At 37.1% G+C, this 26,554-nt stretch overlaps 1 protein-coding gene and 1 long non-coding RNA gene across 7 annotated transcripts in view; one reads left to right on the forward strand and one right to left on the reverse strand.

The window, feature by feature from the left end:
• LOC134800124 (uncharacterized) overlaps positions 1 to 26,554 on the reverse strand; it is a 149,075-nt gene that overhangs the window by 92,513 nt on the left and 30,008 nt on the right. The gene's annotated exons all lie outside the window — the stretch shown is intronic.
• LOC134800043 (myotubularin-related protein 3) overlaps positions 1 to 26,554 on the forward strand; it is a 109,730-nt gene that overhangs the window by 59,639 nt on the left and 23,537 nt on the right. For 4 of the 6 annotated variants that reach the window (XM_063772492.1, XM_063772491.1, XM_063772496.1 and 1 more), the window contains exons 2-3: positions 4,061 to 4,458; positions 26,146 to 26,340. In XM_063772492.1, coding sequence (XP_063628562.1) covers positions 4,303 to 4,458; positions 26,146 to 26,340 — 351 coding nt within the window. In that variant the 5' untranslated portion in view covers positions 4,061 to 4,302. The remainder of the gene's footprint in view (positions 1 to 4,060; positions 4,459 to 26,145; positions 26,341 to 26,554) is intronic. The other 2 variants (XM_063772493.1, XM_063772495.1) reach the window with 2 other exon arrangements.

Genomic DNA, 26,554 nt, shown 5'->3' on the forward strand with positions numbered 1-26,554 from the left:
TCTCTTTCTGGTGATTTTCTCGTAAGTAAGTATCGTGATCATCAGTTTGTTTTTAGGGTGTATCGTGTGTCTTCTAAAATTTAAATAAATGAAGTCGTTGATCGGTCAGTCTGGTGTCTGGTCTCTATGTTTGCCCATATAAAGTATAGTTATTCATATCGTTAGGACACCAATCTATTAAAGTTTAGTTTGCTGAGATTAGAAGCTCGTCTGGGATTAGATGCGTCGAGAACTAAATAGGCTAGCACTCGTGATTTTCGGCACGTACCACATGAAAAGCCTTGGCCCAGTGACGGTTATTTATTACGTGGAACTGTCTAGCAGCTATTATGATAACGTCATCATTCTTTGAGCAGCGTATCAGTTTCACTAGGAATTTAGTTGTTTTTATCTCTACTGTTTAATTAATGCTATCATTACATTTCTGTTTTGCTTTTAAAACGTTCATAGTCCGAAGTCCGAAGTTGTAAGGAATTGTCTAATGAATACGAGTAACAAAATTCCTTCGTTGCTCGAGTTAAATGAATGCACCGCTAATGTACAGTTTCGCAAAAGTATGAGACTCGATCCAGTGAATGGACTGGCTTTACGTTACATGTGGCGCCCGCGTCACATACCAAACGGTCACCTACACATTAAAATGTCGTATTCCAAGGAGCTTAGAGTTAGTTTTCTTTTATACATATTTGGAGAGGTGTAAAACCAAGTTGGCCGTCGGTAACTCGAGAATGACAGCGAACGGGCGACGCATTTGCGGTCTTGGAATGTGATACGTCGTACCGCGTCTTTCTATTGATTACATGTTTAGTACTTTAGTACTTGCAAATAATGAGTCGCTGTTCCTACGAATAGTCTCAGAAACGTGACCAGGATCCCAGTATTTAAAGGGATATTTCGAAGATTCTTCTAACTGAATACATGCTGTACCGTGACTAGAGAATGCAAATCAAATCAAATAACCGTAACCGAAATATTCGGTTATAACCGAATATTTTGACACAATTTCATAACCGAATATTGGAAACTCGAATAACCGGTTACGGTTTTCGGTTATTTATTTATGACTTAAATTGTATGTTTTTATCATCTAATGACTACAAAACCCTGCCTTTTTTGGCTGTGACGCCTGTGACTATAATTTTTGTCATTGGTGGACTTTAATAACTAAAATATACCAAATTTACCTCCAAGGTCATATTTTACTTTTACTGTATTTGGTGTGTTTTATTAATAAACAACTCACATTCCCTAATACTGTAGGTACTAAAATAAAGATTTTTGTATTATTTTAATTAAGTACTTCATTGTAAATTTATAATTTTTCGTCGAAAATAACCGTAACCGATTATAACCGATATTCGGTTATTTTTCGGGCATAACCGTAACCGAAACCGGTTATGAAGTTTGACCGGTTATTGCATTCCCTAACCGTGACAATTTCCATTGTTCACGTGATTTGTTCCAAAATTATCTATTGAAAAAAACTTAAGAGTATTTCAAGGAATATTTTCTTAAGAAACACAATACTGTATTACTGTAGATTATTTTCTGCATGAGGCGCGTCTCTTAAAGTCTCTAACTATCCTCACCGATACAACTGACTAGTTCATGTTTATGTAAGTTTCATAGTCCAATGCTCAGGGAAACATCGCCAGTTTTTCTGACCTTATTACTCGTTTTGTTATGAGCGATTAACAGGCTAACTTGTTAAATCGATTCGCGCGCACGCAATATGCCTATGTTGTAATATGTAGGGTGAATTCATTGTTCCGCTCCCCCTATAAGAGCATATCGATAAAACAGTGATTTCTTTCGAACACGGACGATGAAACTAGTGAACAAGTCGATTTCATTTTCCCGCTGCATTTTTAAATGAACAAACTTGATCAAAATTGCATAAAGAATGTACATTCGCAAGACCAGGGGTACATGAATGTCGAAGAGTACATGTAGTTATTGGAGTGAGTAGGCGCTGACCGCATTCTTTTCTGCCGGCAATGTAAAGTGGAGCGCACGTCCGCTGTACGTCTCCAAGTTTTACTTGATATCCATCGATAACTCAAGTCCTGGTACTTTAAAGGCTTTCTAGATTTGCTAATAAGCTTGTTACCTTCAGATAAATCGAATTCAATTAATCGAATAAATATTTATATTGGTACCTAGAAAATTCAAGGTCATTATTGTATATTCAACATTTTTTAAAGGATTAATGAATGAAGGAGGTGATTGTTGGTTGTGACTGTTGTGAGGTGGGGGTTGCGGTAAACTAACTTACTACAAATTGTTTTGAAATTTCTAAAAACTCGTTGATGGTTACTTTGTAAAACTCCATAATCATAATACATTTCAAACTAGACTTTCATTACGGAAGAAAGGACAAGCATTGTCTGTCAGTTCATAAATATATTTGTAAAGTCATTGCATGCACAATAAAACAATGACTTCGTGCATTAATGCTATTAATAAACATTTTCAGTGCCGCATGTTGATGAGCCTAGTTACATAAACGTACAAATATAAATATAGACTGTCAAGCCATTTCGATCAGTAGAAAAGAGCGGCAAATTAAAAAAATGTAGGCGCGAAGGATAATCGTCTAATAGAAAATTTGAGTTTCGTGCCTTTTGCTACCAACCTTTAATACCAACCACAATGATGAGGTGTGTAGGTGGACTGTGATAACTAAAAATACATTATCATTGTTGAAGCATGGACACTGAATGTCACTAAAAAATGACCCCATTTTGCTTTTATCATTGTTTTGCTTCATGATGGAATTGTAAGGGGCCTGATAAACATAATCAACATATCCTTTATCTTTATACCCCGCTTCTTTGTTTACTGGCAAACACGAGATGCTCGCATCTTTACATACAATGAGTAATGCAATAATCATGCACATCAATTTATCAATAAAGATAAATCCACTTTTCCTTATTTACCTTCATTTAACAATTGCCTCTTTATTGCACTCATCTGAATGCGTTTTTTATTAACATCGCCCTCACAACACGTTTTTTTGTTGTGGCATTAGTCTTAAGTAAAAAAGATAATCGTACCTAAATGCATTTGTTTTTGTTTGTATTTTTTTTCTGGTCGCTTCCCCTGTTTCATTATGTTTTAGTATTTCAATTTCTGATTGGCTCTGCATTAAAGTGCTCTTTGATAACCGCTTTTGCATTCTAATAATTGTCTGCAACCGGAAGGCTCGCATTTACGTCTGTTTTGAATCAACTTAAGTGCTTGTTTGGATTCCTACATCAAATATATTCATTGACTGTAAGAACTAGGTCATTGAACTCGCAGGACTTTGTATTGTGTAATGGATTTGTGCGATAACACTTATTACTACACTAACTCAATAATAAACTATTAAGTGCTGGTTGAGTTATGATTATTGTTAATTGAATTTAATAAATGTCACTACTTCCTCGTGAATAATGATTGTATAATAAAAACAAAGACGTTCTGGAGTATAATTACATTGTTATTAAAACTTGAGGACATATTTTACGAGACGCCACTGAAAATAAACGGCATTGAATTTGAATAATAACTGTCGAACAATAAAGAAAAATAATAAAAGGTTTAACTTGAGTTGAGTCCAACCCATAAGAAATACAATCAAAGCTGTTCCTTTGATTAATACCGCCGCCCAGGTAAACAATGTAAACATGACAAACGTCATTATCCAAACGACATTGACAAGATGGATCGCGTGTCATGCCTACGCGATTTTGACAGGTGTCCTTACTAATGTGTCTCAGTTACTCCATTGAAAAGAATCCTCTCGCTTTACGACTAGCATGTATAATTATAACAATAGCCCCAGTTGCTCAAACACTTGCCACCACTGTATTGTTATGTTTGACGTCAATAGGATTCGGTGATTCAGTGTATATAAACTGAAGGCTATCATTGATAATGTCCTAATGTTTACTGTAACCTCGAGTATTGTTTATCGTTACGTTTCTAAAGAGCTTCTGAATCATATTGTGTTTTATAGTATTTATGGACTGCCGTCTAGAAATCCCTTAACAAATGATATTTCCATTTTCAGTAGATAAATCAGTGCGATCGGTTTGCGGTGCAAATGTGATTTTATACAATTAGTGTATTAACTTATTTATTATAAAATTATATTAGTTAAGGACCAACAATGGAACGTAACAAATCGAAAGCATTTCGATGGTGTGCTTCCTACAACAGTGATGTAATGTTATATAGTGCATAGTGATCCTAAAGTCTGATGTTAGACTGCGTTAAGTTATTTATTAGTTAGTTTTGTACTGTGTGATAGTGATGCTGATCAATACGTTTTTGGACACGGAGGATTTCGTGCACTTGTATTACCCTGAGGATGAGCCAGCGGGTGCGCAGGGCTGTGGAGCTGGGGCACGCATGGCCAGCAAGTATCCGCGCCCGCCCTCGCCTGAATACTCCTCTTCTCAGTCTCAGGTAACTATAACATCTACTTCAGTACCTTCTACTTTTACTGGAGCCTGGTAGAGGTGTACCCCAAGGCAGCATCTTGGGACCAACGGTTGACAGACACTGCCTATTAGTTCTAGGGTGTATTTTAGACTGTCTGTTAACATCATCCTTGTAAATATTACAAAGTTCACCGGTGGTTCAATCAATGAAGTATATTTATTTGCAAAAATACAGTAACAAGAGGTGTTACAATTAGGCATTATACAATGTATTTTGCTAAACAATACATATTGTGTTTTGGTTGTATTGATTCATTGTAATTGAATTAAAACAAATCTGTGGATTTTTTTTTAGAAGAAAATCATTTATTTACATACAATATATATATATACAGTGGTACTACTAAACGAAATTAATAACTAGCTTAAATCTAAAATAGGCCCTTGAGGCATTGTACCAAGGATGCTGGCGGCATTTCCTCGCTGTATCTGTGGAAATTATTCTTTATTGTAAAAATCTCAATCACTGTCAAAAGTTCAAGCTGTCAATGTCAAAACTTTGGAAGAGAAAACAATGTTAAGAGCGCTCTTACAAGAAAAGTCGAAATAATGCAAAATTGATGATACTAGTCGACGAAATTCAGGACTTTGCGCTCATTATTAGAAACAATGAGTACTTGTTCCAGTAAAAGCGTCTTCTTATCTTTATAAATGTCGTTGTAAATATTAGAAAAAGGACTTATTAAATTAGTAATGATTTTTTTTCTGATGGTCGTTTCCGAAAAACCCCGTGAAGCACTGAATGGCGAGCTCTTATTTGGAAATGTTGAGAATTTTACTCTGCTAAACCTGGCTATTTTGTATTACTAATACCCTGTACTTTAGGCATATCAAACTATATTTTTCCTACATACCTTTGAGAAAGAGAAAATCAAAGTAAAACGAACTCGATTTTCTCTCCGAAACAAGTGTCAATTCCTACGAAAATCTACTTAATATCGAAGTCATTTTCATACTCAAGCAATCTGCAACGTTTGCTTATACTGTTGGTATACATTAGTGTTTATGAAATTCTACTATAATTTTTTGGCAATTTTTTGAAAACTACTCTATATTACCGATGACGCGCGCTGCGCCAGCTCAGTGCCGCGGCAGAGCTTGTAGAGGCAGGACGTGTGTCGGTCGGCTCCGCACATTTTCAACGGCGACGACGAGGTTTTTTATCATTGTGTGCGGCGGGCGCCGTGTAAAACGCTATACTGTGTGCGTGTAAACCGCAACGAGAGACTTTGATCCTAGCACCGTTTTTATAGTATTATAATTTATAATGGTACAGTTTAATAAACTACCGGACAGGATTAAAAATATTTGAAACGACCTGACATTCTATATGTATTTATTTGACTCAAGATAGTACTCAGGGTCTGATGATGGAGCCGGAAGGTGGGCACCGGTACCAATCAACCATGCCACTAAACCACTTTGTGTTTAGGCTCGTTTTATTCATCTCAACAAGATCTTTGACACACGATAGTACTCAGGGTCTGATGATGGAGCCGGAAGGTGGTCACCGGTACCAATCAACCATGCAACTAAACCACTTCGTGTTTGGGCTCGTTTGATTCGGCTCAACAAGATCTTTGACTTAAGATAGTACTCAGGGTCTGATGATGGAGCCGGAAGGTGGTCACCAGTACCAATCAACAATGCAACTAAACCACTTCGTGTTTAGGCTCGTTTTATTCGTCTCAACAAGATCTTTGACTTAAGATAGTACTCAGGGTCTGATGATGGAGCCGGAAGGTGGTCACCGGTACCAATCAACCATGCAACTAAACCACTTCGTGTTTGGGCTCGTTTGATTCGTCTCAACAAGATCTTTGGCACAAGATAATACTCAGGGTCTGATGATGGAGCCGGAAGGTGGTCACCGGTACCAATCAACCATGCAACTAAACCACTTCGTGTTTAGGCTCGTTTGATTCGTCTCAACAAGATCTTTGACACAAGATAGTACTCAGGGTCTGATGATGGAGCCGGCAGGTGGTCACCGGTACCAATCAACCATGCCACTAAACCACTTCGTGTTTAGGCTCGTTTTATTCGTTTCTATAAGATCTTTGACACAAGATAGTACTCAGGGTCTGATGTTGGAGCCGGAAGGTGGTCACCGGTACCAATCAACCATGCAACTAAACCACTTCGTGTTTAGGCTCGTTTGATTCGTCTCAACAAGACCTTGGACACAAGATAGTACTCAGGATCTGATGATGGAGCTGGAAGGTGGCCACGGGTACCAGTCTACCATGTAACTGAACCACTTCGTGTTTGGGCTCGTTTGATTTGTCGCAACAAGATCTTTGACACAAGTTAGTACTCAGGGTCTGATGATGGAGCTGGACTGTGGCCACGGGTACCAGTCTACCATGTAACTGAACCACTTCGTGTTTGGGCTCATTTGATTCGTCGCAATAAGATGTTTGACACAAGATACTACTCAGGGTCTGATGATGGAGCTGATGATGATAGACAGGTACCCGTCGCCACCTTCGCGCTCCATCATCAGACCCTGAGTACTACCTTGTGTCAAAGATCTTGTTGAGATGAATAAAACGTGCCTAAACACGAAATGGTTTAGTTGCATGGTTGATTGGTACCGGTGACCACCTTCCGGCTCCAACATCAGACCCTGAGTACTATCTTGTGTCAAAGATCTTGTTGAAACGAATAAAACGAGCCTAAACACGAAGTGGTTTAGTTGCATGGTTGATTGGTACCGGTGACCACCTTCCAGCTCCATCATCAGACTCTGAGTATCACCTAGTGTCAAAGATCTTGTTGAGACGAATCAAACGATCCTAAATACGATGTGGTTTAGTTGCATGGTTGATTGGTAATGGTACCTTCCAGCTCCATCATCAGACCCTGAGTACTGTCTTGTGTCAAAGATCTTGTTGAGACGAATCAAACGAGCCCAAACACGAAGTTGTTTAGTTACATGATAGACTGGTACCCGTGGCCACCTTCCAGCTCCATCATCAGACCCTGTGTATCTTCAGTGTCAAAGATCTTGTTGAGACGAATCAAACGAGCCTAATCATGTTACTACATGGTTGATTGGTATCCGTGACCACCTTAATCATCATCAGATCCTCAGTACCAGTTCGTTTTTAAACCCTCGTTGATACAAACTTTACAACCTATAGGTACCAAATGCAATGACGAAACATGTAAATGAGCGAGTAGGTACCTATAATTTCTTTCGAGTAATATACCTTCATAAGTACAAGTATGGGGCTATTCATAAATTACGTCGTTTCAAATGGGAGGAGTGGGGGGGGGGGGTCTGGACATCGGATGATGGTAACATGACGTAGGAGGAAACAGATTCATCCGAAGCTTGATTTTTGGATGATTTGAGGGGTGGGGGGGGGGGGGTCAAAAATCGTCAAAAATAGATGACGTAATTTATGAACAGCCCCTATGTACATTTGCACTGCATTTAGTATTTTCGTACTTACCAAATAACAGTTTTAGAACTTTAAAAGGTAAGTACAGTTAGTGTTGTTATGGTTGATTTCAATATGCTTCGCGAAGGATCAAGAATGTTTAATCCATCATTGTAGTGCGAGTGTGGTAGAAGGGATCGGCGTACTGAGCTCGCACGGCCTGCCGCAGCGCGTAAAATACCTAAACTCGCTCAACGCCGAAATGTAATAGCGCTCTTAAAAGTTTTCGAATTGATAAATATTATTTCCAGTCCATTACCAGAATGTAACCAAAAATTTGGTTATTGGTGAAGACCACCTGAATCCTGAAGTATTTCAATAATTTTTACGACATTCTTAATGAAGATATTAAAACCAATGAATGCCATAAACCTTTACTTTAAATGTCATATGCATCCGTATACTAACCGTGTAAATAACTCAATTAGACAATCCCATGTCAGGCTCTTGTCAATAAACAACCTTCTAGTTTTTGTTGCCTTCAACTGTTTACACGACCTCAGGAGGAGGATGTTGAACACACGACAACTCCGTGAACCTTCCGATCTTGTCATAAGAACTATAATCATACAGCATCTCCTCTAGTTCTAAGAACTTTATTGTCTAAACAAGTTTATGCTATTTATTGCTCTACCGGTCTTTAACATCATTTCGCTTATTAATATCTATCTGCACATAAATCAGTTCTGTTGAGTGCGCAAGGTTTATGTCTATCACTTTTAATTAATCCAGAGATATCAGATGCAGTAGCGAGCTAAGTGTAGTTTACTTCTTACGGTGTTTACGTTTTAATTGCCTTTTTCTATGGATTGCATGCTGTTTTGCTGTTGTTAAGCAAATTATAGGAAAACAGAACAGAGAGTGATATTATAGATCTCAATTTTCAAGAGATTTGTGCTTTTGAAATAAAACTACTTCTCTGTCTGATTTTTCTGGGTTAAATTAAAGTCATTCTGATACGGAGAAAAAAATACGAGCAATATTGGCTTAAGATGATGTGCTAGCCCAAACTTCGATCAACTTCCAACTTTTGTAAATTTATAAACTCAATCCCTATTATGGTTTTTCAATAAATTAGCGAAACATATTATATACGGCTTTAAATATCGGACACTTTTATCAAGTAACAAAATATACTTATTTATTTATACAATACGTACGAGTTTAAAATTAAATCATAATAGAGAGTAGTTCGCAGCCGAATACAAAATGATTTATAAATAGTCGCATCAAGCCAACAATGCCCAATAATGGGATATTGGTATTGCTCTTTATGTATTACTGGCGTTGAATACCCGCATTATTAGTAGAGGCAATCATAATCGTTTATTACTTAATGACCTTAATGGATTAATCATTTTATGTAATCCATTAGTGATTATTTGTCTGTAGTTTAATGTTGTTTGATTAATTGATCATCATTAATTTAATAGTGGGATCTTGTGACAGCTGTCTCCATCAAAACTGACTCCTTTATTTCCGTATTAGTGATGAAATTACCTTCGCTTTTATTTATTTCAGTTTTAACCTTTTCCTCCTCATTCATTAATATTTTCACCTTCGTAGTCGTTTCCTCATGTCTGAGGAAGAGGAAAACGTACCCGAGTGCAATTACTTTCATGCTTTTTGAGAAATTAGTTTAGTTATAAAGACTATGTTTAGCGGCCCCGTTGATAAAACAAATTTAACAATATACACACTCTATGAAATATGTGTGAGAATTAATTTCATATTCATCATCTCAGTCGATAGACGTCCACTCCTGGACAAAAGCCTCCCCCAAGGATCTCCAGAACGAACAGTCATTCGCTGCCCTCAACCAAAGGTTTCCCGCGACTTTAACCAGGTCATGTGTCCATCTAATCTGGGGTCTTCAAAGCTGCGTCTTCCGGTACGTGGTCGCCACTCGAAAACCTTTCTACCCCACCGGCCATCGGTTCTGCGAGCAATGTGGCCCGCGCACTGCCACATAAGTCTGGCAATTCTCTGAGCAATGTCGACAAGTTTGGTTCTCCTGCGGATCTCCAATTTATTATATCTTCCCAAAATTATTAATACTTATGCTCAACATTGCCTACTATGACTATGTCATACATTGCCTGGCTTGGAAAAACCCGAGCGATTATTTATCAAAGAACTTCTCTTCGATATCTATGTATGTCCTAATAACGATCGCTTTTTTCAGATTTTTAGGCATAGCATATGGCTGTTTTTTCAACTCCAATCAATTTTTCGCATGGTTGTTGAGGTTGTTTACAATACGGTATTTATTAAGATTAACTTAAGAATATGTTTCTTAGATAATATCTACTCAGAACTCATTATGCGGCTAGTGGTTTCTTTTATACCCATACAATGAAAACGAATAACCGAATCATGTTACAGCCACATTGTGGGCACTCGCCAACAATATCCATTAATGGGAATAGCTTTATGAATATTGGCCAGCTTATTGTGCCCTCACGACGTGATTCTGAAATAAGAGCACCCGCATTATTACATATACATCAAATTAATGGTTTTTCCAATGTTGTTGTGTAATGTTGGTTTTGTAGGATATGTTTCATCCATTACTCATCTTAATAATATTTTCTCAAACATGCAATGAAATATTGATGTTATGTTCCTTATAATAGGCTGCGAAGTATGACGTTTCAGGTGCGGCTAGGACAAAAGGTCGTTAATGGAATTTCATACACATCTTGCAGGCCTAGGCCGGCAAAGTTCTCTTTTTTAATTTTCATTTCACAGATATTTGTGACACAGCATCGTGGCATTCATCCATAAAAAAAAACTAGAGGCAGTATTTGCTTTATGGTTCGTAATGACACTCTGCCACTACGCCTATAAAAAAAAAAAAAACAATAATGTTTGCTATAATTTGCAGTTTTATTTGTATAAAATCAACATGAACTTAATAAATAATACATTCTATAATTTTATAATTTTAAATTATAAATTTAACTACACAAATAAAAACATTTAAAATATTTCATCTAAACGTTAGCGGTAAAAAGGTCTACTCAAACACGCGTAGTTATATTTTTTAAATTGTTATGGAGGTAAAGTTGAAAAATATTCATTCTGTTTTATTGGATTTATGGTGCGTTGTTGATTTTTTGACTTTAATATGAGTTCCGACGAAATAATGAAATTAATATTAATTGTAATCGTAGGTGTTGGAATTGGCAGCGTAAGCAGAATTGATTTTAATAACTTGCTGCCTCTGCCGCCAAAGTTAGAAACAGTTTTGTGGCATATTTTAAACGAATGTAACTACAAATTCGTCAACACTGTGGAAATTATACTTATTTACTCCATGCATCAAGCAACGATGTATGTGAAACATGATATCAACATGAAAGACTATGTAAACTTATGTGACGAAAACGAGTCAGACGGATACAAGGCGAAAAAATCAAAGATACATGAAAATATACGGGTAGTAAAAATACACGACTCGTGTAAAACATACGCGTGATAATGATATAGGTACGTGTTGGTTATATTTTGGGTGTAGTTTACTTTTAGTTTTTTGTATAAATAAAACTTGGTCGTGGATTTTTTATTTTATTTATTTCATTGCATGTTTGAGAAAAGCACTATACATACCTCGGCGGGAAATGGGGTTGCCCGCGCTCATCTATCCGTCGTCTATATGTCTTCGGCCGGCAACCCCTTTCGTCCCGGCCTCTGTAGTAATGTACTATTAATATTACTGCTTCAAACAGCTTTGTTAAATGAATTACTTAACTTAGAACATCACCTAGTGCTCTTTTCCTCGTCAGATATCAATGTCCCAATTCAGATAAATATATCTTATTTCTGTTTGATTCTTTTTTTGTAGTGAATGCCTTGTTATTTCTTTCTCATTTGATAAATTAGATCTTGTAATCTATTGTCGTGATTTATAAACGTCCTACAAGCCACCAATTAGCTAATCGTTTGTTATTTATATATAACTTTGACGTATTTGTTAGTAGAGAAAAAACGATTTTTTCATAGCTTTGCTTATATTTAAACTGAAATAGATGTTATATCAAATCAAAAATATTTAATAACATTTTATACAATACAATAACAACCATGGACCTGTCATCATTTTATGTGCTGCTGTTTCCTGAGCCTAACCCAACATACATTCCATACAAATCTCGAACATGTACCAGGTTTCCAGAAGCCATTATGTAGTTAGCGTCTTTCATAGATGATATCGGTGATCAGATGCGTCATTCACACACCGGAAGAGCATCCTATTGTTGTTTAATAGAGATAGACGTTCTATCGTCAACACTGTTAACGTGCACCTTATAGCCGGGAATACACATGCCTGTAAAACGGATCAGTAGCTTGCATATTAGGTAATGGCATGTAGAAGTAACTGACCCACAGTGAATACATTTGCAAGTAAAACTTGCATGCAATCTGCTTCCTTGCATGCCTGTATTTCTGAGCCGTATACACATGACTGTAGCTGGCACACTTGCATTCTAGTTTCACCAGTTTCACGTTGAGCTTGCAATGGAAAACATTCGAAGTGAATTAAATAGTATGGTATTGCTACTAGCAATTTTTTTAACTAGGTGCCTAATTCGAAACTGATCATTAGAAAAAGGGTAATCAAACTTGACGTGTCTTTTTATTGAAAAACGCACGCATAAAACACACGTCTAGATCGCTTACCTTCTTTAATACTAAAATATGTTTCTGTCAAAAAATATTTTTTTCTGACAAGCTTTTATAGCCGACTGTACTTTTCTTTGAACATCCATCAACTGCTCAGCAAGACAATTCTAAAGCCCAAACTCGGTACGATTGCTTTATTTATTACAGAGTTGCTACGGCCACCTTCCGGCTTCATCAACAAAGCCATGGTACCATATTATTATGTATTCCATCCCAATAAACATACATACATACCTACCTAAATTGCAAGAAAGCTTGTAATAAATGAAGTGTAGATAGGTAGGCATAGGTAGGTACTTACTTCTGTATGGATTGACTGCCTGTACTCAAAAGTATCATTCAGAAATTCCATCTCCTTAAACCAAGTTAAACCAGGTTTATAGACGTCACCCAATCCAGCACCGGATGTTTTTGATTTTTGCACTTTATTCAATTCTTGATGGTAAGTACTTCTTAAACTTTTTATTTTATTTTTAATTTCCTTTTGAGTTACTTTAAATGCCTCTTGAATTTTAGTGTAGGCATTGTCGCGGGCAATTTTATTTTTATAAAGAGAGCTACCTACTCGGGTTCCAAAGACATTCGTATTCTTTGTACAAATGTATAAATTGTATCGTCTTCTCATCTCCCCATCGTGACATGATGAATCCAAAAGATAAAGAACAAACAAAAACTTGACGCGAACACAAAACTACAAAAACGTGCACCCCATCGACAACTCTTTTCGCTACTGGCATGCCTGTAGCTGTCGCGTGCGTTCACTCATGCCGGTTTTGCAGCCCCCCGCGTCCCCTCCCTCATATTGCATGCTAGTAAATCAAATTGCTTGCAATCTACTTGCTTGCCAGATACAGGCATGCCAGTTAGTGTATACACATGACAATAGCTGGCACGTGCAAGGAGCTGGTATGCAAGTGTGCCAGTTAAAGGCATGTGTATTCCCGGCTAATCTCAAAGACATAAAGTCCATTAATGATCAATTGCTATTAGAATGAGAATCGGATGCAGCAGTGTCATTCAGGACAAACCAGTTTAAGTACTCTTCTATGCGTGTTACAAATGTAGAGATCTCTTTACACTGGATACTTTGTACCCGGCGTTCGGGCAAATAGGTAATCATAATAGCTTTAACAGTTGGTCTCGTTCTAACCTGCAGAAACTGCGACCGTTTTCACTGAGACATAGTAAACCTTATTACAAATGAATAAGGCCCACCGATAGTAGAGTGTTGCTGTCAGCCTTGAATGGGCCTTTCGATTGTCCCGTGCTGGGTGAATGACTTAAATGGCAACGGAACGAATGGATATTTCATTCACACACGGTGACAGTTAAACTGTCTTCAATATGGACACCTGTACGGCTACCACCAGTTTTGACATTGACATAACGCTCACATTTAAGTAACTTACTTTCTATGCATCTCGCTCGTACTCGCATATGCGAGCAATAGTGGAAGCGAGATGTACAGAAAGTAAATTACGTAGACGTGAGCGTTATGTCAATGTTAAAACTGATGGTAGAGGCTCTGACGTATTCGAATCGTATTGTCATTGTGAGTGTGACAAACATGTCTAAGAGCGTTTGCGAATTCACGCTTCATTGCAATGCATTCATTCTTTTCTTTAACGACCACAAGATATAGTTGTTTGAGAAACCCTCGGCAGGTATAGCGAACTGCAAAATTGCATGGATATTATGAAAGAATTATTCATAAATCAGTGTTTTTTATATTTTTTACTATCAGGGTTCAGGATGGCACGTGAACTTGACATCATGTAAATTTTGTGTATAGTGCAACATTTTTTAAACAATTGAGTTTAATGTCATATTTAACTTGGTTGAAATGAAGTTATTTATAATAAAAATAATGGCATAACCACTGGAGACGTCATGTTGAAGAGCTTAATGGAGTTTTACTTGGATCAAACATGAGGTAATTCCTCTAAAGTATTCTTCAATTTGATTACATACTGTCGTAATAAGTGATTTGACTGATTAGAATATTAAAGTTACACATACGTTACGTATGCCATAAGTTACAAGTGTTACAACACATGCGGATGTAGCCCACATGGTGTCCCCAATACCTCCCACAATCGTTGACATAATTCACTGACCAATTGTAACATTTACTGCTACGAGATAAAGTCTATCAATGAACAGTTGTGTTTCTATTATTTAGTACATTTTGCTATTCCCACCAGCCGCAAATCAACTAATATAAGGTGATCTCTGGTCAAACAAAGTTGTAAAGGATTTAGAAGTCCAGTTATACTAGACTAATGACAATAATTATGAATGAGATACAAACGAAAGAAATAACTGCCCGAAAGAAGACCTTATCACGCTGTGTTAAGGTATACTAATGGACAGTTAAGAATTAACATTGTAGCAGCATTAGTCATGTAGATCGAGGGCTCGCCCTACTATACCAAACTGACGACCGGGGCCGTAAACCTTCTCATTCACACTCGTGTGATCGTAGGTGGGGTGAGAGAGATACAGAATAGATAAGACCCCGGTCGTCTACTATACCATCACACTGTCGACTAAATAATGCCGTAGCCGTAGGTAATGATAACGCTTGGAATAGATACCGCCATTCATAAATGCATTTGTCAGTTGAATGAGTGTAGTGAATTGTGATCGACTGATCGTGCTTATAGTTTGGAGTCTATTGATGACACGATATTTGACATAATTTTTGATGAACATTTCTCTCAATTCTACAGTGTTTTCTCTAGAGCAAATTTTTACCTCTATATCTATTTTCATGATCTGAAAAATACATATCGTTTTTTCTCCTGCTTTTGTATTTGTTAAATAACCTATCATTTTCAGAAGTAAAGAGCTCTTCTGAATATAATAACCATCAGTTGAGGTACTCGTAGTGCTCATATTCGTATACATATTATTTTTCACATAACTTGGGTACGGCGGCAGCTGTCATCTCTATACAATTTATACCTAACCATGGACCTAGAATGTTACGGACGTAGTTTCGCTTAAAACACAACTGTGATTCCAACATCCACCAATTTCATAGTATTTACGCGTGACACACACACATTGACAGCTATATCTATGGCCTCATCCACCAATTTGCCGTCAGTCGGATCGAAACGTCATTGAAGTAAACATGTCGAAGAAAAATAAAAAATATGCCGACATTCGTAGTTAAATCCTGCAAGAATTGTACCAATCGAAAGAAAAAAAGTGACGGAATAACTTTTCATACTTAAGTTTATCAATTAGTACGTAAACTCACGATATTTCATTGTTTATAAATTATCAAATTGCAAAACAGGAGTGTGACCAGTAATTTGAATAGGGGATTTCCCGAAAGTAGGGTAATTGATGCCCTTCTTATTAAATCATTATGTATATCATTTAGGTAAAGTTAAATTATTGATTGTGCATTTCAAACTAAGTCGGTATGGTAATTTCCCGATAATAAGGATTAAAGATTAAAGACGCTTACATGAATGTTTGATAGTTAACGTTTGTTTGTTATGTATATTAATTTGTTGTTTAACACCAGATATGTTTCAAGTTAAATGTATAAATTAAAAAAAACATGAACTGATTTCATTCCGATGCTAAATATCATTAGGTATTGAAAATAATATTTGCACAAAGTAATTGTGCAACAATGCGCATTTTCAAGACCTATAAAATCAGTTAGGTACACACTGTTTTTATTGTCTAACGTAAAACTGTCCTATTTTAATATTTGAAAACAAGGACGATAGTGAAAATAATTGTTTCACCATTAGGGGAGAATTTGTGTTACATGGTATCACTCGTCTACACGCACACTTTCAAACCGTCCGCCATTGCAGTGTCACAGTTTGTCTTAAGTGACATTCCCTCTGTCAAATATATAACTCTATGTACCTAACCTTAAAATGCAAAGTTGTATTATAGTGAGTTGCGTATACTTGTAGGTACAATGTACAATACAAATAAATATAGAATTCTGATAAAATTAATGAATTTTAACTAAATTACTGATATACACTGACATTCATTCATAACAATATCTGGGAGACCAAGCTTTGCTCGGAAAACATAAAAACTCAAAAATGCGCGTTTTCACATAGATAAGATCTAGCTAGATCGATTTTTCGCCCCCGAAAACCCCCATATAGACTACATATTTTTTTATAAACACCACATTCTCTCCGTTGCTGAGCCCTGAGCCTGTCAGTTATTTAAGTTATCGATTCTTCGTACATTAGAAAGTTTACCTTTTGAATATTCATTCCCACCCGTAGAACCCGCATACAATCAATACCATTTCCTAATGGCTCGAACCTATTTAAATATAGTTGGTCAAACCAATTTGTCAGTCAGTAAGAACCAGGAAAACTATACTCATCCTTTTCTTTTGGGTGCTAGTACTAGTGTAAGACAAAGATAGTATGATTATCTTTGTCTATGATTGAATGACAAACTATAGTCAACAAGCTTTCAAAGGAACTTAATACCATTGACGGACTCATTATCCTGATCTCCCAGCCAAAATATTTTCATCTCTATTTCAATGCAGCTACAGTCCAAAATTTAATGTAACCGCGTAGATAAAAATATTGAAAAGTGCTTGGGTACCATAGAGCAAAAAGTAAACTTTGAGTGCTCATCACTCCATAGATAGATAAAAACCCGATTGACGATGGTATAACATCTGGCTCAAGATTTTTTTTGTAAGCACAAATCTCTAGGTGAACGACCTCAAACTAATACCCGTCTAATATAAACTGTGAGTAACCTGGCTGGTTTTAGTTTGAGTTAGTATTAGTTTTAAATGTGGTTGGGTAATAACTTATAGCGCCCACCCGCGCTGATTTCATGACTGTTTTAATGGCTGCAGTGCAACGGCCTGCTTTTTAAGGCGAGATGTGCCCAGGCAAATAGGTATTTTCTATAGAACATAATTGTTTAGGAATGTGGGTGCGGGTAGCGCAAGACCGGTCATTGTGGCACTCTTTGGGGGAGGCCTATGTCCAGCAGTGGACGTCCTCTGGCTGATATGATGATGATGATGATGAAATATGCGACATTGCTATGTAAAACCCGCTTAATTTATTTAGTTTGTCATCGAATAAGAACAAAAAAAAAACACAAAAGTAACTTTAATGGTGAAATATTTATGAAATTTCATGACATGTGTAAAGTTCGAAGTAAACTTTTGTCCCTTTCACACAAAGATATCCACAAAGAGGGCTCTTTAAAACATGTATGTACTTATGTCTAAACGCATAACATCGTTACTTTATTTATGATGCTTTCCCTGTCAGACAACAAATATTTCAACGCTTGTTACTTCGCTTCTTCTGCTATGTTTTTGTAATAATAATAGAATTTGTGTAAAATACCGTATCTTTTCTTAAATTTACGCAGTTTCTTCGTTTCACCGTCTATTCATTCTTCCACAAAACAAAGTTACTCGACACGTTTTCACCGAACAAAACCGTCCATTGTCAAAAAGAACAGGTGATGCTGATAGATTTTTTGCCCCAAAAAGAAATCTCATGGCATTATGTTTTATACAAAAACCTGCTCTGATTTCAATCTATTTTTTCGTTAGATACAAAAAGTTACGTTCATTTCTCGGCTGTTCGTTGGCCTTAGAGCGTTTTCACATTGTCCGATCCGATACCGGATATAGGATCCTACATCCGCGTAGTCAGGCCGCGGGGGCGCGCCCGGGCGCCGTCTTTAGCGGTCACGCACACTACAACAAGCATTATGCCTACACATACGCACGCAAACAAATATTATCGGCCCGACAGCTGACGGGGGGGCTCCGACATGGCAGAATTTATCGGAAGCGCCTTTCCGATATCGGATGTCGGAAGGTGCCTATGACAAAAATAGCTGCAGGAGAGTGCCATTGGTCCGCCTTTTTTGCGTTATTTATCATTTTATAGTAATAATGATTTATTAAATGCAAAAATAAATACAGAGAAACACATAGGGTTGTCTGGAAGAGATCGCTCTTTAGCGATAAGACCGCCTGTTGTCTGCCTCTACATTTAATCAATTGTTCCTTTCTTTTGTATCTTTTTACTGAGGTGTGCCAATAAAGAGTATTCTATCTATCTATCTATCTATTTCTTACATTTTACTTCCTCCCGACATCCGATCGGATCGGACAATGTGAAAACGCTCTTAGGGTGAATGCTCCAAATGTGGGCGCCGCCTACACACTAATGTTAATGCTAATACATTACTAATATTTAATGTTGACATCATTGTTCTTTTCTGATTAAAGAGTTATGGCGTTATTCATAAACGCGCTACAAGCGTCGATCAGCTATTAATCGTTTGTCTTTATCGTCCTGTTGACTTTTGTATAATGTAAGAAAGGGATAAAACAACTGTCAACCGGGGCATATTTCATACTAAAAGGGGAGATTGCGTCAGGGGGAGGGGACGCTAGTGTGCGTAAAAAAGCACTATACCCAAAGGTATCATATTGTACCTGTTAGTTTCAATTTGTATTTAAAAAAACATAATTTGACCGAATCAACAGTTACTGCATAAAATGTTCACCCGTTCCGTGCCATACAATTTGAAACACGATTTTTCTTATACTTTACAACTCTTCTACCTACTATTTACTCTTTGCTTCTCATTAAGCTGACGTTCTTGTGTTTGTTCACACAGATGCGAGACTTTAATGACTATATTAGCTGCAGATTGTCTTTTGTCTAGATTTAATCGCCTTGTCAAACTGCTCGTAAAATGATTGATCTATTGAGCTTACATTTGACTAATTATATATTTTGCCACTTTATAATGTGAGCTTGTCTAAATGTGTTGTCATAATTATGGTTTATAGTTTATTAATATTTAATTTTATGATCGGTTGTTATTTTAATCAAATCGATGTTATTGCTTATCGCAAGCCGTACAGGCTTGACTTGACAGGCTTGACAGGAAAGCTCCGCCAAACCGATGTTATCCTGGTACTTTTAATAAGCATCCACCAGTGATTCATAGTCGTGCTGGCCGTTTTCCCATTGCTTACCATGCGTATGCGCAATCGAGTCAAACGCTCAGGGTTTTTGGGCATCCTTAATGGTCGGTTCACATTATTCCAGTAGCATTCCAGTCCAGCAATCCAATCCAGTGCTGGAATGCTACTGGAATAATGTGAACCGACACTGGAATGCACTGGAATGTACCCATTCCAGTGAGCATTCCAGTCCAGTGACTGGAGAGACCGTCAACTTTTCAATCCAGCTCACCCAATCCAGCGCATATAATGAAAACGATCCCAGACTGGAATAATGTAAACGATATGCTCCAGTCCAGCACTGAACTGGATTAGCCCGCTGGATCACTGGACTGGAATAATGTGAACCGGGCATAACAACTTCGAGTACATTCATTTATGTAATACCTATGATATCGGTATTTTATTTTCAACGTAAGAATAAATTTACTATAAGGGAACCAGGAACTTAGCCTGTCGTCATTCCTATCAGGTAAGACTAGGGTTGAAATATGAAAGAATTAAATATCCTAACAAAAGTCCGGACATCACCCTAAAATCCTGACATTTCATCAAAAATTCATCAAAGGTAATTTCTTCAAAAATCCGTCCCTTATTACAAAACCTTTAATCCTTAAGGACCCACTGATTAACAGTCCGCCGGACGGTATCGGCCTGTCAGTTGTTCGGAACTGTCAAAATTTTGTTCAAACTTACAGGCCGATACCGTCCGGCGGACTGTTAATCAGTGGGCCACTTTAACTTGCCACAATACGCTGTAGGCTGTAGCTATAATATTTATTAATATTTTTTATAGTAGCATAACCTTCCCTCTCCTTTGCCCAACTCCAAAATTTTAGCTACCGTCTAGTGGTTAGTTGAAGTTTCTAAAAAACCTTGACACACGCCAAATTCCCCTGGAATCCTGACAAAGGACCAAGAATCCTGACATGTCAGGGGAAAATCCTGAGTCTAACTATACTCTGTATCTTTAGGTATTTAAATAAAAGTAAACAAAATCCACCCTCAAATGGCTCGTTAAGCCAGTTGAGGGTAGATGAAAACATTACACGATCAAATAATGCAGGTTAAACTCAGGTCGTTCAGTGACTGATCCAGGCGGTTTTGTAATTGGCCGGTTAACCAATAAATGTTATAACTATCCAAAAATGTACAAATTGTTTGTTTACTTTTATTTAAATACCTAAAGATACAGACTACTTATAGGGCCAAACTCTTTCCATTTTGTAATAAATAAATAAATAACAACGCATTTAGCTCTGTAAGCGTCTGATATAACTAAGGCTGTATACGTACATGAGAACAGCTTCGGGCGTGTTACATTACATCATTACTCAGGAATGCCGTACTAATTGAGGAGTACTGGAGTTTATTGCCTTCTTACGTGTCTGTTTGGATTTTTTATGTCTACTACATTATAAATAGATTGGGAATAGGGTGCTGAACGGAAGGAATCAACTATAGTAGATAGCATAGTCTAATAAAACATGGTCTTCCATTCCCAGAGTGACACGGGGCTACGTCACAACAACATGGCCGCTATATATAGCGCTATCGCATATTATCATATAGCGCTGTCGCATGATGACGTAAGCCCGTGTCAGTTAGGTGACCTAGAAAAGACGGGAATGGAGTACCAGGCGGAGTATATTATTATACCATGGTAGATAGGTAGTCTTAAAATTATAACAGTAATTGAGCTAAAACGCTTAAAAGATAAGGACAATATGTTATGTCGAATATTGAAGACTAATTTGAATCAAAAGATTTTTAAAAGAGGGAGTAATTTATAACAAAGTTTCATGATTTAAATACTTTCTTAAGTTTCTTACCAACCTAGAATTTTATCCGAAAGCTATTACAAGTGTAAATTGATTTAGTAACAGTGTTTATCCATGAACAAATGGCTGTAGTTTACAAAAGCTATGTTTACGTTGAGCAAGTGTAGGAACGCATTACAAAATCTTTGGTAAGGTCCCCTTAGTAAATAATGCTTTGGACGTTTCGCTTTTAGTTATGTTGCATATGCTGTCTCTTGAATGTTATGTTTGCCTGGTCTAGCTAAGTAAATATGTTGATGCACTCATTGCATTTTAACGAAATAGTTACTTATATATTTTGTAATGTAAATGTTTATTTGTTTAATTTAAATGATAATTTTATTACACGTCAGGTGAATCGTATGTAAATGTCAGGTAAAAAGGTATCTTAAATATTTACATGCACACGCACATATGCTGTTAAAATCATGACGCTTCCTTTTGGCTTTGGTTCAGTAAGTACTTAAATACTCGTAAGTACTGATAGGATGAACAAAGTATTGCGATACATTTATTGCTAACAATCTTTTTTTGAACGAAATAGTGTGTAATAGACAATTTGATAAATAAACTGGATACTTACTAATTATTAGTAATGATTATATCGGGTGGTGGTGTGGGTGTTTTACCCTAATTCTACAACAACACGAACTAACTTATCATCAGACATCGTAAATTTTATAGCATTTTCGGTTCAGCGGAATGGTGTTAACGGAATTGGTATAAACAATTTCAACCCTAATGTTAATTAGCGTTAATTACTTTAATATTAACCTTAATTTACCATTTCAGTTGGAATTATCTATACCAATTCCGTTAACACCACTCCGCTGCACCAAAAATGCTATAAAACTTACGATGTCTGCTTATATGACAAGAAAAGAAAACTTGTTGTAAACATTTTTGGCATGAGACGGGGACGCGCGTAAGACGTAAGTTATGTAATCTATTATATGTTTATCTTTCTGTTATATCACAACATAAACATAATAAGATTATATCTATTTATAACCCGATTACTTTGTGGCTAGTTGTTTGATTGTAAACCAACTGCGCAATTGTGATATACGTGACTTACTGAGATAAAGGGTTACTTACCTAATTGGCGCCCTTAAGTAACGTGTTATTTGTGTTTAATTGAATTTTATACAGGCACAGATGTGTATACAGAACGTAGGACTTTTGGAAGTAGTCGGAATTACCCGAATAAACCAGTCAAATGTAAAAATATGGGTGCATACATAGTTATTACTCAAAAAAAAACCGCACAAGTGCGTGTCGGACTCGCCCACCGAGGGTTCCGTACTTTTTAGTTTTCTTGTTATAGCTGCAACAGAAATGCATCATCTGTGAAAATCTCAACTGTCTAGCTATCACGGTTCATGAGATACAGTCTGGTGACAGACAGACGGACAGCAGAGTTTTAGTAATAGGGTCCCGTTTTTATCCTTTGGGTACGGAACCCTAGAAATTATGTCCCATAAGCTCTTAGGTCGGCGAATTAAAACTGGGACATATTTATGAGTAAGTCTTAAGAGCCAACGGGAGTGGTCATTTCTCCATACAAACGTACTCCTCGTTTTCCTCCGTGGTTTTTGAAGCTAGAGCAATGATTTTTTCAACACAGATTAATATTGTCAATATCTGTGTCGGACCGTTTTGCTTTTTTTGATATTTTTGTTTTTTAAGGCGCTAGAGCCTTTCAAAAATGGCCAAAATGGCCGAATTGACTATGCCGCAATGAGAGGCGTGGCATTCAAAACTGATATCAATTAGCCAAAAAAGCAAAACGGTCCGACACAGATAATTTCATAATCATTTAGATTTCCAAATTTGGTTACGATTTGTTAAGTTTTGGAGGGGGAAACAGAGGAGTACGAAACCTCGTTTTTTGAGATTTTTACCCAGGATTTTTCGCCTTGTCCTTATCGCACTACTTTTAGGTGCCGCTTCCGTTAGCGAGACGGGTATATTTACCTAAAATATTTAAAACTCAGCTCCTGTTTCGTCTTAATTACAATCTACATTTCTGTTAATTAATAACTATACCTATAGTCTGTATCTTTAGGTACTTATTTAAAAAAGAGTAAACAAAATCTACCCTCAAATGGCTTCTTAAGCCAGTTGAGGGTAGATGAAAACATTACATGATCAAATAATGTAGGTTAAAGTCAGGTCGTTCAGTGACAGATCCAGGTGGTTTTGTATTTGGTTGGTTAACCCCTCGATTCCCACGATGTGACGTCACCATAAGCGTTGCGACTCATATATGAGTCGTGGGAGAGGAGGGGTCAATAAATGTAATAACTACCCGAAAATGTGCAAATTATTTGTTTACTTTTATTTAAGTACCTACCTAAAGATACAGAGTATATAATATATACTATATATATATATATATATATATATATATATAAATTGGTTTAGTATGATTATGTATTAATATTATCAACGACCGTTACTATAAATAACTTTCAGGAATGTGAACTTTGGCGTTTCTATCTCTATCAATATTTACCTATTCCTTGCATATTAATATATCAATCACGCAGTTATTTATGACGTTGTATAGGAAAATCACCTTTATTAGTGTATATAATATGATAAGTTTAGATAAGTTATTGGTCATAATTACTTCAACAGGTCTCATGGTTGAAAATATTACTTTAAATAGGTACTGCAATTTTTTTGGCATTACATTATGATGGGAACTCGGATTTCTATAGGGATTTACAGTCTTTTTTACATACTTATCAAAGCTACAAGTTCAGGCTTCAAAAGTATATTTCTATATCCATAATTATTACGATAAATCTTATCTTATCATGATAACATATCGTGTTAATTATCGAATTGATAATAGCTTCTATTTCTGGAGGGAATCCCTCGTTACACAAATACATATTTAAAAAATAAATAAAGTACCTACTAGGTGCTAAAAATTCTAAAATGCGAACGAACAAGGTATAGTTGACCGAGCGTTAGCGAAAGTCTCCGTTTCAGCTTGGTTGCGATAATAACTCTATGAAGTATTTTGAATTTTTACATTTTTATATTTGCTCCAGAGCCAATAGCAAACTTTACTTCTATTAGACTATTGGCATAGAGTAATATAAGTAAAGAAAGTGTGGTAACTCCGTACATCTATTGTCAGCTAGCAGTACTGATAAATTCCGCTACTTGACGCTAGATGTCGACTACGAAATAACGCGCGTTTTGGTAAGATAACTGATGTACGGAGTTACCACCCTTTCTTTACTTATACGTATATTACTCTATGCCAATAGTCTAATAGAAGTAAAGTTATGTTACATAACTTCATCTTCTGTTATACGTACTGCATTTGCTTATAAGTCTTATATGTAATATTGATAATGCCTCCTTATCGTATCAAGTCCCAGTTCAACTTTAGACACTTTCGTCGACGAACGTATGATAATGTGACTGTCATATTTACATGGTTTGTGAAATGTATGTGACTGTGTCCAACACTCGTGTGCGGTTCAACGATCTGCTTGAGGTACTATGTGGATGGAGTGTAAAGGTCTTTGGCCTACTTTTAATAGTGATATAGTAATGTATTCATTTATATATGGCGTTATTCTTAAACGCGGTACGAGCGTCAATTAGCCGTAAATCGTTTGTTTTATAAGTCATTTTAACTTTTGTATTTGTAAGAAAGGGATAAAACATAAAATTAAGTGATTGAGGCTTGTAAAGTTTTATGAATAAGGGGGTTAGTCTGGTTAACCATTATCGTTACTAAGTACTATTGATATCATTAAAGTCAAGTAAAAGCATAAACCGTTCAGAGAATCTCCTAGACCAACTTTATATTAACTGACTTTTTATACACGATGATTTTGTTATGTCTGACCATTCATTTCGGGGTTAGCGTACCTAGTAAATGTTGTTAAGTATTACCCACATATTCACCCCTTAGAGTATGGCCAGACATGACAAAATCATGCTGTATAAATCTCGCAATAGTGTAGGCTTTCATATTGTTATCGAAAGCTACCATCAGTGATATGTAAAGTTACAATTCTTGGAAACAACTTGAAGATTTCCCTTCTCACAAAAAGGACATTAGTATTCGCGCTAGCTTTTCTTGTTAGCGGAAAAAGTAGATTTGCCGTATAGTAATTTTCCCCCCTTCAACTTAAATTCTGTATAAGTACATATTGTAGAAATTCAATTTTACCATGGATGGAGGATTAAATAAATACACTAAATTTAAGGACTCACTAATAATAGAAACGCTTACAATAAGCTCCTAATATGAGGTAATTGAAATTGACAACCCCTATCATCGATCATAGTTTTTCTCACAATCACTCGGATGCTTTGTCCAATGATCGGCGTCACAGTGTCAAAGTGAGTTAGTGATCTAGTCATAGTACAAGGAAGAAAATGTTTGAATTCTGTAAATTACCAGGCGGGTGTCTCCTCTTGAGGCTGAAAGCCAAGCTGCGGGAACATACAGATCACCATTTATTCCTAGCTTTAGTTCTATCCACTTATTGACACTGGTTAGCGCTTGTTTTTCCGGATATGTACTTATCATTGTTTGCTTTACTACGCTGGTAAAAGTCCAAATAGTACCGCCGAAACTCTGCACGATTGTCCAATGTAAACATCGTAAACTAACATTCGTTTATCTTTGTCCGCAGGTGTCATCGTCGTCGTCTCGCGCGATGAGCGAGCGCGACCGGGAGCGCGATCGGGAGCGCTGGGGCGCCCCGCCGCAGCCCGAGCCGCCGCCGCACCGCGTGCGAGCCGCGGACCTGTACCCGCGGCTGCGGACCCATTGCGACGAGCCCGGCCTAGACGTGCCGTTCACACCGATATGCGGGGAGTTCGTGCAGGTGAGTCATGTAGTCTTGGTGTGTTGGGTGCGACCTGGGGCGCTGCGGGCGAGCCGCGGTCCTGTACCCGCGACTGCGGACCCATTGTGACGAGTCCGGCCTAGATGTGCCGTTCACTCCGATATGCGGGGAGTTCGTGCAGGTCCGTCATGAAGTCCTAGTGTGTTTGATGCGCTGAGGCTGACGCGCGCTGCTGCTGCCCTAGCTGACTGCA

The sequence above is a fragment of the Cydia splendana genome, chromosome 19, assembly GCF_910591565.1.
Source record: "Cydia splendana chromosome 19, ilCydSple1.2, whole genome shotgun sequence".
In the NCBI taxonomy this organism is placed as follows: Eukaryota; Metazoa; Arthropoda; class Insecta; order Lepidoptera; family Tortricidae; genus Cydia; species Cydia splendana.